General features: G+C 42.9%; 1 protein-coding gene and 1 long non-coding RNA gene across 13 annotated transcripts in view; one reads left to right on the top strand and one right to left on the bottom strand.

Annotated features, from left to right (window-relative positions):
* LOC107385030 (ELKS/Rab6-interacting/CAST family member 1) overlaps positions 1-18,331 on the bottom strand; it is a 125,287-nt gene that overhangs the window by 63,159 nt on the left and 43,797 nt on the right. For 7 of the 12 annotated variants that reach the window (XR_008563015.2, XR_008563016.2, XR_008563017.2 and 4 more), the window contains 3 exons: positions 14,782-14,975; positions 14,199-14,309; positions 2,253-2,388 (listed from right to left, as the gene is read on the bottom strand). Coding sequence is in view for 8 of the 12 variants with exons in the window: in XM_054739676.2 (XP_054595651.2) it covers positions 2,253-2,388; positions 14,199-14,309; positions 14,782-14,975 (441 nt within the window). In the remaining 4 variants the exon portion in view is untranslated. The remainder of the gene's footprint in view (positions 1-2,252; positions 2,389-14,198; positions 14,310-14,781; positions 14,976-18,331) is intronic. The other 5 variants (XR_001572935.3, XM_054739679.2, XM_015958631.3 and 2 more) reach the window with 1 other exon arrangement.
* Positions 9,449-15,193, top strand: LOC139067006 (uncharacterized). The gene is made up of 2 exons (XR_011519617.1): positions 9,449-9,588; positions 14,790-15,193. It is a non-coding gene; the product is annotated as an uncharacterized lncRNA (long non-coding RNA).

Below are 18,331 nucleotides of genomic sequence, written 5' to 3'. Positions count from 1 at the left end.
GTTTTTTTATGCCAATGGGAAGTGGGTTAGTGGTCTGTAACGACGCGTGTTTACGCTGCTAAAATAAAGTGGTTGTATGCAATGAGGACCACCTCAGAACACGGACTGAATGACTGGAAGGGATTGTTTTGTAAATGTGTCCTGAGTGCATTTACATAGGTAATTAGAGCCTTTCACTCTTGATCAGCTCACCCAGGACGCATGCTAATGCCAGATGTGTAGGGTCTGGGTGGAGGGGATTTTTTCTAACTAGTCTGTGGGTTTTCCCTTCCTTTTTATTGTATAATACAGATTTGTGTGTGTGTGAGAGAGTGTGTGTGTGTGTGTGTGTGTGTGTGTGTGTGTGTGTGTGTGTGTGTGTGTGTGTGTGAGTGTGAGTGTGAGTGTGAGAGAGAGAGAGAGAGAGAGAGAGAGAGAGAGAGAGAGAGAGAGAGAGAGAGAGAGAGAGAGAGAGAGAGAGAGAGAGATGAAAAATCCTGAAGTTCAGGGGAAAATAAAACTCTACAGTTTTGAACCCAACATTAATTTTTTGATGTTTTTCTTCCCAGGAGTCAGACGTTCTCTAAACTGGTCTAGATCAATAGTTTTCCAGACTGCCTGTGACTTGTTTTGGTTACACACACACACACACACACACACACACACACACACACACACACACACTACAGTTTGGACTTTCAGCCTCTGAGGTGTCTGAACTGGGGTTCAAAACAAAATGAGATGGTCCTGTTTGTAGGTCTTGCTTTCATGCAGAAAACGGTGAATATTGAGTTTATTGTAATGGGCGACGGTAGCACAGGAGTCAAATGCTCGGCCCGTAATTGGAAGGTTGCCAGTTCGAACCCTGCTCAGTCTGTCGCTGTCGTTGTGTCCTTGGGCAAGACACTTAACCCACGTTGCCTGCTGGTGGTGGTCGGAGGGACCGGTGGCACCAGTGCTCGGCAGCTCGCCTCTGTCAGTGCGCCCCAGGGCAGCTGTAGCTACAAGGTAGCTCATCCCCACCAGCGTGAGAATGTGTGTGTGAATGGAAATGACTGATTGTGTTGTAAAGCGCCTTGGGGGATTCCAGGACTCTATAAGGCACTGTATCAAATACAGGCCAATTGTTTGTGGAACTTTGTAAAGCAGAAATGTTATTAAATCCTCCATCCATTAATCTGGAAGAGAAAAAGATCTCCATCACATGAAGCTCAGAAAAGTGACTAAATATCTTTTTGTTGCAGCTAACGTGGTTGGTCGAACTAAATCAGGCTGAATATCTGAAGGGGACAGGGTGAGAGAGGGACGGTGGCTGAGAGAAAACCTTCAGCTGACAATCTAAATCCACAATGAGCCGACGCATCTAGAGCTGCCTCATATCGCCTCAAATTAAATTATTCTCAGTCTGCTACAGACTGCATTGTTGCTTAGGTTCTGCATAATGGCACGCACACACGCACGCACACGCACACACACGCACGCACGCACGCACACACGCACGCACACACACACACACGTTACTGCGGTCTCATTTGTCTCAGTGATTCACACGGGCCCGTCTTTAAACCACATAGACTGTAAAAGCTGCTTCTTGAGTGGCTTAAATCTGTTGTAGCTAAACTGTGCATTCACATAAACAAACACACACACACACACACACACACACACACACACACACACACACACACACACACACACACACACACACACACACAGAGTCTTCATGTGTCTATAATCAGAGAGCCAATGAGGTCAGTATTTACTGGAAAACGAGGGGGGGCGGACAGAAAACAGGAAGACGGATATCTGAAGAAGTTGAAGGTGAAAGTGTGAAGTAGAGGAGAACCTACTATCTGGAGCTAAATGAAGAAAACCACACACAGAGTCACCACATACACAGACTCTTATCTGGTGGTCACTAGACGCACCCAGTAGATAATTAGGAAACACTCTCTGACCATAAAGAAGCATTTTCAAACCCAACAGCATTCATTTCATACTTTCTCCTCCTCCTCCTGTAATCACCTCTCAGGTTTCTCCCTCCATCTTCCCTCTGCTCTCCCTGACAATTATCCACCTCGGCTACCCCTCTCACACACTCTCATGGAGTGTGTCTGACATCGCCCGAGGCTACCGCCGATCACCTGATGACAACATCGTGACGCTATAGTACTCATTACTCAAACGACTTGGAGAGATGGAGAAACTTTTGCTCGTTTCGCTCTTCCAACTCCTCACAGCTCGCCGCCGTCTCTCCCTCCTGTCCTCCGTACCTTAATCTGCTGGGACGTTTCGTTCAGATTGTCCTCTCTCTTCTTGGCCTCCTCCATCAGCTGAGCGTTTCTGCTCTTCTCCAGCTGCTCTTTGTGCTTCAGGTTGGCCACCTTCTTAGTCTGGTCCTTCATTTGTCTGCAGAAAAAAAAACATCATGACCCCTCAGACCACTATAACGGAGGTATTTGGAATTATTCTATGCAAAACTCTTTAATACCTCATGTCATATCTGCCATCGAACGCCGACCTATGACTCAGGCATAAAAATGGCCCCTACACTAGGCTGGTGAATCAGTGTTATGTCTACCGGTAGCATGCGGTCAGCAGTCCTCACGTACGAATCATGCATTCTTTGTATCAGACGATTTATTAGTCTCCTGGAGAAGACACCAAATATGAAACCTTACTTGGCTTTTTGGAGACTCTACTCTGTAAAACTGCAAACGAGCTCATTCAAACATGCAGAATTAAATCCACCTCCCTCATAACAAAGCTGGTAATGCAGCAGATGTGATTCTGTGCAATCCAACTCTGCGCTAAACACCCTTGGGTTGAAAAATCAAGTAAAGGAATTCAGTGAAAAGCCATGAATCAATGAAGAGATGACACTTTTTTATTTCTGCACAGCGGGGAGTATGAGGGGTCTGCTCACAGAGGGATTACTGGGTGTCGGGAAGCAGAGTTTAAATCATCATCCGGAGAGCGGCGGTGTGGGGGTGGGAGCGGGCAGAAAGCTACTCCTTGTGGGAGAAGCGGGCTTTGCGAGAGTTTAATCCGTGTTTGAGCAGTCTGGGAGCCTCCGTGGCTGTCACAGAGCTATCAGCTACCATAGCAGCTTTAGCTGATCAGGACCTCTCATACCTTCCATTCTCTAGACACACGCACAGATGTGGGATAACAAACCAACAGTGAGCCACGTGACTGAATCACGACACGGCTGAAGGATAAGTCAAACATAAGGCACGGCAACACCACACTGCTGACTAACCGGCAAAAGGAGTTACTTTATATAAGTTGTGTGTATTCTGGAGTCAGTCTGTTTGCTGTGTAAATGTTTATACAGATGCCAGATGAATCCATTTTCTTCAGGACGGCTGTAAAAGAAGGAGCCTCTAATGATCATCGGCAAACTAGCAGCAACGCACGAAGATCAGTTTTAGGACGTCTACTCTTCTCAAAATCTTAATGAACCAACCTCTCTCAGCTGTAATTAGAAGACGTGCTGTTCTAAAGCTAATTAAAGTGCTTTTGTTTGTTTTGTCTTTTACTGCAAGGCTTAAAAAGATACAACCTCCGCTTTCATCTCTGATGACCGTCTAAGCCATTAACTGCCTCCTAAGGTTACCTAAAGCAACCAAAGTCATCCATCAAGAGGCTTTGATTTCAGCGCTGAAGCCAGAAACGTTGAGAAATGATATTGGCAGAAGAAGGGAACATAAAATCTGTTTGCTAAAAGGTCCGAGGGGCTCATTTCCAAACTGTCCGGACATATCTGGGAGGAGAAACTGAAATGTAGCGGCGCCGCCAACACCGCTCAGCAGCACCTGCACATCCAGGGTCCTCAGAATAATCCTCAGCTGTGTGTTCAGGGATATTTCTTTACTTGCAGGTTTTTAAAAGGCATGTGCCTCCCCTGTTTATCAAGTCCAAATTGGGTAATTTTACCCAAGAAGAAGACATGAAGTACGTGTTCAGTCTCATTCAGCGTTTTGTTCTCGTAGGTCTGTGCCGTGAATGTGGGACGCAGTTATTTCAATATTTGGTGTTGGGTTTTGTGCTGAACCTGTGTGTGTAACAGGTCATAAACAGGCAGGAATGTTCCTATTGGAGGATTTCCAGGAAGTTCCAACCATCTGGTTCCATCTCTGAAGTTTCCTAACTTCATGCTACATTTGCTGCATGTATAGATGTAGATTGTAGTTTTAGACTTTAGTGTTTCCTATTGACTCAACTCTCTTTCGTTCTTCACTTTTAGGATCAAAGTAACTGAATTCCACCCTTTTCTCACTAACCAACTAGCCTTTCTTCCACTTTTACACGTTGCATTATAATTATTTGCATGAAGAGTAATCAGTTATTTGCGACGGGTCTCTGGTTCGACTCTCAAGTGAAACATTACTCTTCCTCTTGGCTGCCAACATCTTCAACAGACCGTCGGTCCACTCCGTCTCCTCTCCTGAATCCTTGTAAATCTTTTGTCACGTCTGTCTCTTTTCTTTTCTCTCAGACTCTGACATAAACAAAACCTGAATCAATGCTAACATTTATTTTTCCCCTAAAAGTTAACCATGCGAGCACAAATCCAATTTATGATCTCGACTTTGGTGCTGAACTTAACAGAAAATGCACTGAAAAAAATTATTAAAGGGGCCATGTCTTGGGAAGTCCAGTTTTTGGAGCCTTTTACCATGTTATATTGTCATTTCCTCATGAGAAATAGCCCCAAACCCCGTTTTGGCTGCATTCTTGCATTTTCCTGCCTCAGCTTTAATTTGGTCGATGTAAAGATGTTTCCTGCATCCAGGAGAAAGTATCCCACTTGCATCATCGAGCATTTCTCCTCTGCCTGAATCTGGTCTGGTCTCAGTTCTGAAACCTGGATATTCTGACAAATTACTTCTGCATCGAGGACAAAACGCCGCCATAGAAACCATGCATCCTGTCTGTAAAGACGACCATAACGGCCAGCAGAGGATACGTGTCAGGTGACTGTTTTCTTGGTAGTCCAGTGGTTAGTGTGCCAGGCTGGCATGTGGGTTTACACACCTTCCGGTCGTGGCAGTAACCTTTTTAAGCTAAACTTGCCACTTTATTGTTTTTAACCCTTTCCGGGTAAACTGTTTAAAATATAATGACTACATCTGTCCTTTTGTTGTTTATTTAGCCAGTGTGGGTCCATGTGAGGCGAGCAGAGTAAATCAACTACAATGCTGCTTGGAAATGATCAAATTCAAAGATCTTTAGAGAGACAATATTTAGCAGAAAATAATCAATAAAACTAAAATATAAATAAATGAAATCTGCTTCAGCTGACTAAATAAATAACTACAGACACCACCAGGAGTCGGACCGTGTCAGGGCACGGCAAAATGAGACGAAAGGCAGGAACTTAAACTGCGGGATTACCAAGGCCAGTACAACAACGGGCTTGCCTTAGACGCTGTTGTAGGCGCGGTTTGTCTGAGCAGGCATGGGCGGAGCTTTGCTCAAACAAACCATTTCATTCCCAGGTATAAATTCAGGCTGATGAAAATAACTTGTATTAATGATAAATGACATCTTAATAGTGCCAACGGTAATATTTTATCATATATCGTGCCTACCTATGCTCTCAAAGCACGATCTGGCTCCTTTAAAATTAAAATCCTGAAAGAACATACAACGTTTTCTCAGATTAACCTTTTTTGTAGCTGATCTGTGAACTTGATGGCTTCTCAGGTCGATTTCATTTACATCATATTTGGAACGACTGCAGCAAAATGTCAGAAGGTGTCAGAATTACAGGAGAGTTCTACCTGCTGCGCTGTAAACACAAGCTACAAATGTACTGTACCCCCCCCCCACACACACACACACACACACTATATAAACATGATAAGTAAACATATTTTGTGCTAGCACACTCCTGTATATGATTTTGTCGTTTTTGTTGTACAAAAAAAACAACAAAAACACACGATCTGATTAGAGTGTGATCAACAGCAGCTCTCTAACATCCTCATTAGCATGCTGCTGATATTTTGGGAGCCACATTAAGGTGAAATTAATATTACATTCAGAGTCCTGTATAAATATTTGATCATAAATGCTCATGGGCCTCATGCATGTTTACTGCTCGTAGTTTGCCCAAAATTAACATCAAGAATTTCCTTTCGACCATAAGGATATTCAGTATTTCCTGTGAAAACACAGGAAATACAGCTTCTGAGCTATTAAAAACTATCAAATGTAGAAAAAAAACCTAAATAAACTCAAATACGATAAACAGTTCTCGCTTGCTGTCAGCGTGATGGATTAAACTTACTAAATAATGAGGATGTTTGTGAGAGATTAAGAAAGAAATGCTTATTTTATCATGTGATTGATGATTTTAGAGAATTCTTCAGATGTTAGGAAAAATAAATGAGCCTGTTAAAGAAAACACTTCATCTGAGTCAGTAACTGGAAACGAGTTAAAATAAACTCAGTAAATTGCTTCTTTCTTTAAACAGATAAATTAGATTTGCAGACTATTTTCACACCTCTAAACAAACAGCTGCAAAAAGAAAATGTTTAGACAGATTAGTTACTGCAAACATGCATTAAAGAGCCTGATTTTATCTTGGCAGCTTGTCTACTTGACATGGAGTCAGTCCAGTTTTTATTTAGAAAAAAGAAAGAAAGAAAACGATCTTTTATAAAGCGCCTCTCAAGGTAAAAATGATGAGGCGCTTCACAAAAACAAAAAATTTAAAATATAAAAAATTATTTAAATTATGTTTAAAATGACTAAAAAATGTGATTAAAAATTTTATAAAAAGGAGAGAGAAAATGAATAGGAAAGAGGGAAATCGGTGGATACCGGGAAAGGTGGAATAGGTAGAAAGAGCAGAATAAGGGGAGGGTGGTGATGAAGGTCACACCAAAGCAGTCTGAACAGGTGAGTCTTCAGCTGCTTTTTAAAGGAGACCACTGAGTCCACTGATCTCAGGCTCAGGGGGAGAGAGTTCCAGAGTCTGGGGGCCACAGCAGCAAATGACCTTTCATTTGAGTTTGTTAGCTTAAAATTCCTCTTTAAATGACCCAGTAGTACAGAAAAAAAGATGACTGCAATAAATAAATACATTACATCATTATATACATTATATTCATTAAAATACAACAACTATTTATTTCTTAGGCATTTTCTTTGTTTTGTAAGGATTTTAGAGGAAAAAAATCTGCTTGTGTGTTCATGTGTGTTCGTGTGTGTGTGTGTGTGTGTGTGTGTGTGTGTGTGTGTGTGTAGAAAAAATATACATGCACAGTGTGTCTGGTTTGATAGCATAAGTGTGTTTGCTTGTTGTCACACATTAGCTGACAAATTCCAGCACCACCTGAATGCTCAGGACCTCAATTTGATCAAACACACACACACACACACACACACACACACACACACACACACACACACACACACACACACACGTACACGCAGACGCTCGCACACGCACACACACACACACAAATGCTTTATTTATATAGCACATTTCATACACAGCGGCAATTCAATGCGCTTTCCATTAGTAAGAACATTAAAATCAATGTTCCAGAAAACACAATTTAAAAATTAAAAAGAAAGCAGACAAGATAAAAGTTAAAGGGTGAGCAAATACAGTGTGGAACGTGCAACATAAGAAACATTCAAAGGCTGATGAAAACAGACACAAACACACACAGACACTCGCACGCACACACACATGCAAAAATACATGCACACACATACACACACACACGTTTACACATACACATGTATACAAAGGCGCATGCACGCACGCACGCATGCGCACACACACACACACACACACACACACACACAAACACTCGCACGCACACACACATGTGCAAAAATACATGCACACACATACATACTCACTCACACGTACACATACACATGTACACAAAGGCGCATGCACGCACGCACACACACACAAACATGCCAAAACACACACATACACACATGAGCGCGCAAACGAGCGCACACACACACACACACACACACACACACACACACACACACACACACACAATGCAGTCCCTCTTTAAAGCTCCAGAAGCCTTGATGTCAGACGTTTGCAGCTTGGATGAGGAGTTCCTCAGCTCAAGATCAAAACAACAAAAAGAAGCAGAAGAAGAGAAAGAAGTGTTCTGTCATCTAGACAGTGAAATGGATCTTTTTCTTTATTTTTTTCCCCCTCTCTCTACAGTTGAATCGCAAAACACCAAGAACCCCATCAATAAAAAACAGACAAGATGCCAGGGGAACTGTGGCTTCAGAAGAAGAGACAGAAAGAAACAACAAAGGAGGAAGTGGAACAGAAGAGGTTTAAGAACAGAACCAAGAGCGCAAAACACTCAGACCACCCGATTTACGCTAAACGCAGAAGAGGTGGATCCAGCGTGGTTCGTGTGTGGAACAGAGCAGAGCAGAACAGCAGATTTTAATTCCTGGTCTGATGTGTTCATGTGCTATTATGACCTCCAGAGTGCACACAGGGACTCTCAAAATCATTCAAATAATGTCATTTTCTACCCTGCTGTTCATCCTGTAAGCCAGGTGTCAATTCTTTCACTTCAGACCTACTAAACCAAAAAAAACCCTTCCCGGATCTTCTTGTGATTCTTTTTTTAAAAGTCAGTGAATGCATGTAAATTGTGAACCCTTAAAACAAATAAAACAAGCTGATAACCAGACTGAGGATGTTATTTTTGCAGCTAAACACGGAGAGTCATCAAAACAGATTATGACTAAAAGGTGGAACGGTGTTTAAGCTGTAGTGTAAAGCACTTTGGAGTCCTGACTCTGAAAGGCGCTATGCAAGTACGGGTCATTTATCATTCATTAAAAACAATAAGTCCACCTTAAACACATGAATGTGTACTGGTCCCATTTCTCTCTCTCCCCATTGATCAAAAGTAGCAGGCATGTCTGACTCAAGACGTCAAGAGACACACCATTCTTATCTGTGTGTGAACATTGTGTCCCAGAACACAGTAGAAACTTTTGTTGTGACATTTATGTAAAAAAATGGCCATGATGGGTGTAAAGTGGACAAGTTCATGCTTTAAACCTGCATTTGACTCAAATAATATCAGCAACCAAGATGACTGCCTTAACACCCCGGGATCAAATGTTGTGTTAAAGAAAATACAGCAGATAAAACTCGAACCCAGCAGATCTGAAAAGGCCTCTGTGGAGAAGTTATCAGGTCTCTGGGTTAATCATCATCATCATCATCATCATTTTAAAAGCTTGGACAAGTCTTCTGCTTCAGATTAATCCAACAGTTCCTGGTATCAAAGTTCAGATACTGATCTGGTGAAGGGACCAGCGGGGCGTTACATAACAGAGGAGGAAGCACCGTTTCCTCCTCAGAGTTGCAGCGATGTGACAAAGTGAAGTGAAAGTCAAGGTGTTTCCCTCAAAGCCCGACAGACGTGATGAGAATTAGACTCAGAGTTTATGACAGCGTGACAGAGATGAGAGGGTCTTGATGCAAGGACGCGCGGTGTGGCAATGAAGGGAGAGCGATGAGGAAAAAATGGCTGAAGTAGAAGAAAGCTGGGCATGCAGTACTAACCTTGAGGCAAGACTGGGTAAGGCAGCAGACAACGTTGCATCGTAAAGATAAAAGAGAGACGGAGAGAAGCAGAGGGAGAGGTGAGCACTAGGTTAGCCAGCTTGATCAATCTTCAAAGAACAGGAAAGAGATGAGAGACAGAGGAGCTGACAGAGAAGCACCATTAACTGTAGAGAGACAGCTGACTGACATTTAACAGGCAGACAGGCATGACCAGGCAGACAGGCAGGCACACAGACAGGCATTTCTTACATTCACCGAAGGCTAATGAGCCCCAAATAATCCCTAAAATAATTTAAAGCTCATGAAACACGAACAAAGAGTAATTAGTCGATGTGAGCATGGGCGAGTGAAGGTTCATTATGACATTTATTAATGGGTAGCTTTTACTGATTGTTTGTTTTCCCTTTAGAAAGGGATACACGATATATCGGTATCGGCCGATATTAGCAAATTTTTAACATATGATGTGTTGTTTACGCGAGTGATGGTAATCATCTCAGAAACGTACATGTATGTGGTATGTGTGTATAATTAAAAAACAAATTTAAACACACACACACACACACACACACACACACACTGGGACGTAATTTTGGGGGGGGACGGGTGGGACATGTCCCCCCCACTTTTTCAAAAGGCAGTTTTGGTCCCCTGCACTTTTTTCCGTCCAAAAACAATGTTACGCTCCATTAAATGGATTTGGTTGAGCACTAGGACCGAAACGGAAACCGGTTTACTATTAGACCCGCCCAAAAGCTAATCTATTGGCTCTGCTAATACTTGCTAACGTATTATTGGCTGTTGCTGCTGTCACTCAAGTTGGAAACAGTCAGAACGTGCTCACGTTGTTTTGCTAGTTTGGAGCCGCTAGGGAACACCGGTACTGAGTCACCGTCAACTAGACGCTGTGTAATATCAGAGCTCAGCTCAGCTTCCATTACATAACATTTGAATAAGTGTTCAATTGTGAGTCTTTGGTAGTTAGGCACAGCCAGGAGGCAGCATGTCAAGAAAACGAAAAGTGGATATAAGAGACTTCTTTCAAAGTCAAAACGTAAGTTGGAACATGTGACACCCCTGCATTAAGCTCAGACTCACCTCCTCCTTCACAAACATACTCAAAACTAACTTTTACAAACTCATCTCCTCCACATAACTGACTCCTCAGACACAATTTATTCGTATTATTATAATTATTTTTTTATTATTATTATTACTATTATCATCATAATTATTATTACTAGTAGTAGTAGAAGTGTAACTTCAAAACTTTTATCATTTAACTTTATTGTAAACTTATCTATTGCAATGTATATGTTCACATTAAAAAGCTCTGAAAAATGAACAGTATCATCATCGTCAACAGATTTCAACAGATTTTTTAAGCTTAATGTCAAAGATGTACACTTTTCATTAGATTTATCTTATTTTTTCCATTTATTTTTTGTGTGTTGAAATGCAACAACTGTTTAAACACTTTTAAGGGAAAAAAACATTTAATATGTTTTTATACACTCAAATGTTAGGGTGATGATCATGTGTAAAACATTAGTTCAGCATGTCCTCTAACACAGCAAATGAACAAACGGCCAGATCTCAGGAGGACCGTTTATGTATAAATAATTTTTATACTTTTGACTAGGCCTGGGAAAGTAACAAATTTTGCTGGACGATATTTTGTCCAACAAATTGTTGATGATAAACGATATTGTCAACATTATCTAGACCAAAATAACCACTAATATAATGTTAATATATCATAATAATGCAAGTACACCCTTTAAAATGCAACAAATAAACCTTCATTTAACATTGAAATGTCCAGAACCAGAACTTCTAAATGAATAAAAATAACAAACAAAAATTGAATAAAAAAGGAATCTCACTCCCTGTTAGAAAATGTTGCACCAAAAACAATAAAAAAAGACCAAAAACAATAAATACAATAGCCTATCCATTGTCAACAGCCAAAACTGCACTTCAATAATGATAATAAATAAAAATAATAATAGAGTTGTACATTTTTTAACTTTGAGATATATATATATATATATATATATATATATATATATATATATATAGAGGATGGAAAAATTATTGAGATGGGCACATGACGTGTCAAGGGGTCTTTACATAACACCCCCCACCCCAAATCCGCACAAGCCTGCTGTGTCCCCCCCACTTCTGAAATCAAAATTTCGTCCCTGCACACACACACACACACACACACACACACACACACACACACACACACACACACACACACACACATATTGGTATGGCCAAATATTGGTCATCAGCCATAAGAGCAATATTAATGTCAGATATCGATACTGACCCACATCAGAGCATCTTTGATTAAAACTAAAAAGTTATTTTCTATTTTCTCGTTTCCCACACGGTCTCTCGTGTTTAAACTGGCAGAGCCCACAATCTTCAGAAAGCTGCCAGAGACAAATTGACCATTTGTGAACAATAAAGCAATAAACGTAACCGACCCTCATTACTATAGTTTATAGTCTAAACCTCTCCAAACTCACTTTTCCTTTTCACTCCTTTCTAACGAGTCTTGGGTTGTTTTATTCTCCCCATCCTTCTCAAGTCTCCACCCTTTATTTAACGTCTTTCCTAATGCTTTTCCTCCTCCACCACCTTTCCCTCCTTGTGTTTTCCACTCTTCCATCCAAATCCTTTATTTTGGCCATCAGGGCAGATTTTCAGCTCCATTTCCCCTCAGTGTGAAGTCACTTAGTCTGCTCCAATTACCATCCTACTTCCTGAAATAAATAATCTGGTTCCACTACAGCTGGATTTACATGAGAGGAGGGAAGAGAAGCTTGATTTCTGCCGCTTTATGAAACTGAAATGTGAAGTTTTTTATTAGTAAAGTCCCCGATCCTCATCCAGAGTTAGCCTCAGCTTGGACGGGTTCTGGAATAAAACTTTAAAACATTTAAAATGACTGAAGAGTTATTTAATCTGCACTTTCTCACTTGAAAGGGGTAAAAAAAATCTCCGAGAGTCGTTTCAGCTGGATTCTACTCAACAACCAAACCGTTTCTTCCCCTTTTCAAACATTTATTCCTCGGGAATAGAAATAAATTAGTGCTTTTTAAATTTAAAGTGAGAACATTATAAAAATGTGATTAAACGGTCTGATACTGAGGTTGGGGATCTACAAACTCCTATAAACAACAACAGGTTCTGGAGGGCTAACCAATGGGCCATTCGCATCTATACCGGGTCGGCCCGGGCCGGGTAGCGTAGGTTGTTTACATATATGGGTGGCCTGGTATTTTTCCGGGCCAACCAAGGCTCATTCTCAGCCCTCTTCTCGAGGGGGTCTGCTTCAGGCCGACCAGGGCCAACACACCCACTGCTGACAGCAAATCCACACCTTCCATTAGAGCAAGCCTCTGATTGGTGGGTAGAATCAGCCCACATGGGCTTAAGGCAAGGATGTGTGGAATCAACCGGGCCAGGCTGGGGCCGACTGGGGCTACCCGGCCCGGGCCGACCCGGTACAGATGGGAATGGCCCACTAAAGTTACTCCGTGGTGAGTGATGGTTTATTTAGTTTGACCAGATGGAGACAGACAGAGAAAATAATTTCTTTAAAATCACAGACAGCCACAAATATTAGCAAACAGCTGAACACATCAACAGACGGAGAAAAAAAAACATTTTGTGAACGAATACAAGCCAAAAGAAAGAAACTACGGTTTAAAATTAGCAGACGAGAAGAAAACAAGTAGAATGTGATATTTCAGACAAAAAGAGGCATGCAGAAAAGAGGCAAGATGGCCACAGACAGCGTCAGGCCCAGTGGCACCTAACCATGAAGCAGAAGACGTGTGGAGTTGTGAAGGCGTGCAGGCAGACAGAGACAACAGATAAAACCCCACAACTAGCCAGAAAACTCTGGAGGACAACGTAAGACGAGTCAAAAAAGGACAGGAAGGTAGAAAAGTGGTTAAAAACAGCAATTTTGTTATTATAAAAGAAAGATTAGTGAACAATCCAGAGTCCTGATGTAAGAGGGAAAAAAAACAGAGTGTTAAACTCTACATGTCAAACTTCTGCAGCTGAAAGTAAAACAAACACAAAGCGAGAAAACAGAACCGCCAAATGAAAGAGTTGCATCACTGACAGGAGCAGAGAGTCAAAAGTCTCTCGGGCTGAGCTGCAGCCGCGGCGCCAAGCTGCGCCTCGCTTTACAAACTTTTAGGAGCCGCGTGGCTCGTCAGGAACAGACGAGTGAAACTTCTGCTCATGCTCAGCGCAGGAATCCAACATTCTGGAGCTGTCTGAGCTTCGGGTGTGCGATGAGCCAACGCTACAACTCTTTGACGGTGATTATTAGTGAGCAAAATGAGCCGTGCTCCATGTGGAAAAGGCTGCAGAACAAGTGTTTTTTTTTGGGGGGATTTGTCACAATCCATGATAAATTACAAACAGCCTGAATATTGTTTAATTGTGACCGAATAGGTGGAGGATGATGTCAAACAATGATCTCCCTTTTCCACATGGGCCCATCATAAAAGTGCTCTGACATCCTTTTCTCCTACAGGCAGAGTGAGTTTGGTCATGCAGTGGTCAGGTAGCTAACGTAGGGCCACTCACGTGCCCAAGTAGTCCCACACCAGCCCCCCCATTGGTTGCTGAGAGGCAACAGGGGGAGGGGCCTGATTTCGTGACTGCTGCGGACGCCACAAATGGGAGGCGGAAGGGTTTCTGAGGTGTGATGAGTGCACACACACACACACACACACACACACACACACACACACACACACACACACACACACACACACACACACACACACACACACACACACACACACACACACACACACACACACACACACACACACACACACACACACACACACACACACACACACACACACACACACACACACACGGACACAAGCCAGCATAAATGCACTCAGACAGATTCACAGGCCGCATTAGATGTTTGAAGAAGTTATGGCGGCAAAAGGGGGAAAAAAACGAGGTATGGATGGAGAAAAGGGGGAAAAGGAAGGAACAAGTAAGAAATAACGGAGTTTGTTTTAAGTGAACGAGTCACAAAAATAATCAAAATAAACATAAAACCTTGTTTTCATACTTTTGGGTTAAACTGGGGGGGGGGGGGTCACAAGTTTATTGTGTTTTTCAAACTAATCTAACTCTCCTCTCTCACCTTTCCAGCTCATGGATCTTTTTCTCCTTGTCGTTCTTCTCATTCTCCATCTGCCGGAGGATCTCCAGGAGTCGCTCTACCTCCGACTGGGCCTTCCCAGCATCCTCTCTGTGTTGGGCCACTTCCTGCTCTAGGCAGGAGATGCGCTCGCAGAGTTCGGTGTTGGCCTGGGACACTGTTGCTGCACTCTGAGCCTGGAGCGGAAATAAGGATTCAAAAATAAACATGGCATTAGATTTCAGAACGAGGTGACCACAATTGGATCAAATACAAGTTCTGACCTGAAAGAGTTGGATGGATTTTAACAAGCTGGATTTGGACGCCTCAACAAACCAAACTGGGTTGACGCTTGGCCTTTAGTGAATCAAACGAATTTGCTCTGGTGTTTAAAATAAACTTTAAAGTAATGTTTTGTCTTGCAGTCATCCATTCTTATTTTAATAGCCAAAAGTAAGTTTACTAATAAATTAAAAAGCATCTACTGTTAGTTCACAGATCCATTTGTGTTCCGGAAAGTTTCAGAGACAGTTGTGTTTGTGGCCACGTGTTTCATTTTGAGTTTAGCTCGTTAGCATATTAGCATCGGTTGGTTAACACCTAAACATCGAGCAACACGGCTGAGGTAAAGGATATGTTTTTGCAGGTATGTGGTCAAAACATTTTAGCATAATCCAGTTCTTAGCCCTGCTTTAGGTGGAGCGTTGCAGTGCTGGGCAAACGGCCATCATGCAAGATGTTATTTAATGCACACAAGACAAGTGCTGCATTCAAAATTTCTATATAAATAAAAACGTATAATAAATCAAATTAAACATGTGATATGAGTGTTTGTTCAACTGGGAGAATACACAGAAGAGTGGATGTTTTTGTTCTGGTCAATATTTTTCACATTGGCCAGTGTAAACAGACTAACAGCTGTGATAAAACACTTTAATATTTATAGTTTATTGATGATTAATGTGTTTCTTGCACTGAACACTGTGGAAAAGCCAGCAGCCATCATGAGCATACTGAGGTGGCATGCTGTGATCCTGAATCCTAATACGGCTTGCAGACTTTTTAAAGAAATCTATAACATATCAATGTAAGATTTCAGGTGAGGATGTGTCTACCAAGATGAACAAGTCTTGAACCAAAACCCATTTACTTCCACACCATGGGTCCCCAGAAGGATTAAGAATTGAATGCAATTTCAATGTGGCTATAAAAGCTATTTCTAGTCCCATTTCTTATGTGCCATGCATTTCACATATTAGGTCTGTGAATTTTAAAGAAACATTCTGACGCTAAGAACTTATTTTCGAACAGGGGCAAAAGTTATTTTATGTTTTGTGTGAAAATACGTTCAGGACTACAAATGCGCATCACCATTGAACCAGACATGGAGAAGAGCAGGGGAAAGATGGTTGTAAGTTTAGCAATTTAGCAACCATCAATTCTGATATGTTTGTTTGTTTTATGGCTTTTAAAATAGTAATAAAAAGTGCAAAATGGTTGTAACTCTGCTCCTTTTTTCAGAACAACCTCAGCTTTCAGTGTCTGGTTTGTATTTAGTGTTTACGTTTATTAAAGTATGTAAAAACTGCTGCTTAAATGAAAAGAAAAACGGATTAGAATTTTCTTTACATGTATTACTGAACAGGAACTTCAAAATGACTTGAGCAAACTATGTCAAATGAACAATTTAAACTCAGAACTGTGTTGCAAACACTCAGAAAACAGTGTGACCCCTGGCCTCATGTTTACGAGTTTTACTGCAGACCCGTCTGTGACCACAGGTAGGTCTATGCTCTGGTCCAGAGAACGGGATACAGCAAATTAAATATGAGGTAACATAAAAAAATATTCACACATCACAACTGTAGCTACATTTCTACCAGTATTATAAAGATCAATAAGCAGATAAAAGGTGAGATCTAAACATTTCATGACAAAAGTCAACTAATAAAATTCTGCACTGATATAAAATTATATTTTCAGCTAAGGTATGTTCCTCCTCCTTGAACCGTCACCTTATCGTGGTGGAGGAGTTTGAGTGCCCTAATGATCCTAGGAGCTATGTTGTCTGGGGCACTTAGTGCCCCTGGTAGGGTCTTCAATGACAAATTGGTCTTAGGTGAAGGGTGAGACAAAGAACGGTTCACAGGATCTTTCATGGAGGTAAAGTCAAAGAGTCTGAGTACCCGGCCCGGAGGGTTACCGGGGTCCCAACCTGGAGCCAGGCCTGGGGTTGGGGCCCGTGAGCGAGCGCCTGGTGGCCAGGCTTTCGCCCAAGGGGCCCGTCCGGGCCCAGCCCGAACCGATACATGGGCTCATCCAACTGTGGACCCACCACCCGCAGGAGGAACATGAAGGGTCCGGTGCAATGTGGATCAGGTGGCAGACCAAGACGGGAGCCTTGGCGGTCCGATCCCCAGACAAGAAAACTGGTTTTTGGGACACTGAACGTCACCTCGCTGGCGGGGAAGGAGCAGGAGCTAGTGGCAGAGGTTGAGCGGTACCGGCTAGATATAGTCGGACTCACCTCGACACATAGCATTGGCTCTGGAACCCAAGTCCTTGAGAGGGATTGGACATTCTCCTTCGTTGGAGTTGCTCCGGGTGAGAGGCGGAGGGCTGGGGTTGGGCTTTTTGTTAGCCCCAAGACTCTCTGCCTGTGTGTTGGGGTTTACCCCGGGGGACGAGAGGGTAGCTTCCCTGCGCCTTCGGGTCGGGGAACAGGTCCTGACTGTTGTTTGTGCTTATGGGCCAAATATCAGTTCAGAGTACCCACCCTTTTTGGAGTCCCTGGGACGAGTGCCAGATAGTGCTCCATCAGGGGACTCCATTGTCCTGCTGGGGGACTTCAATGCTCACGTGGGCAATGACAGCTTGACCTGGAGGGGTGTGATTTGGAGGAACGGCCCGCCTGATCTGAAATCGAGTGGTGTTTCGTTATTGGATTTCTGTGCAAGCCGCTGTTTGGCCATAACGAACACCATGTTCGAACATAAGGATGACCATCGATACACTTGGTACCAGGGCAGCCTAGGTCGCAGGTCGATGATAAGACTTTGTAGTCGTATCATCTGACCTGCGGGCATATGTTTTGGACACCCGAGTGAAGAGAGGAGCGGAGCTGTCAACTGATCACCACCTGGTGGTGAGTTGGATCAGATGGCAGGGGAAGATGCCGCGTAGACCTGGCAGACCCAAACGCATAGTGAGGGTCTGCTGGGAACGCCTGGCAGAAGAACCTATTAAGACGGTCTTCAACTCCCACCTCCGGCAGAGCGTTGACCGCGTACCGAGAGCAGTGGGGGACATTGACTCCGAGTGGGCCTTGTTCCACTCTGCTATTGTTGAGGCGGCTGTTGCTAGCTGTGGTCGCAAGGTGGCCGGTGCCAGTCGTGGTGGCAACCCCCGTACCCGCTGGTGGACACCAGAGGTTCGGGGAGCCGTCAGGCTGAAGAAGGAGGCCTACAGGGCGTGGCTGGTCTGTGGGTCTCCGGAGGCAGCAGACAGGTACCGGATAGCCAAGCGGGGTGCAGCAGTGGCAGTTACCGAGGCA

Source organism: Nothobranchius furzeri, chromosome 1 (assembly GCF_043380555.1).
Source record: "Nothobranchius furzeri strain GRZ-AD chromosome 1, NfurGRZ-RIMD1, whole genome shotgun sequence".
Taxonomy (NCBI): domain Eukaryota; kingdom Metazoa; phylum Chordata; class Actinopteri; order Cyprinodontiformes; family Nothobranchiidae; genus Nothobranchius; species Nothobranchius furzeri.
Note: the sequence above shows the minus strand (reverse complement) of the source record. Positions and strands in the feature narration are given on the sequence as shown.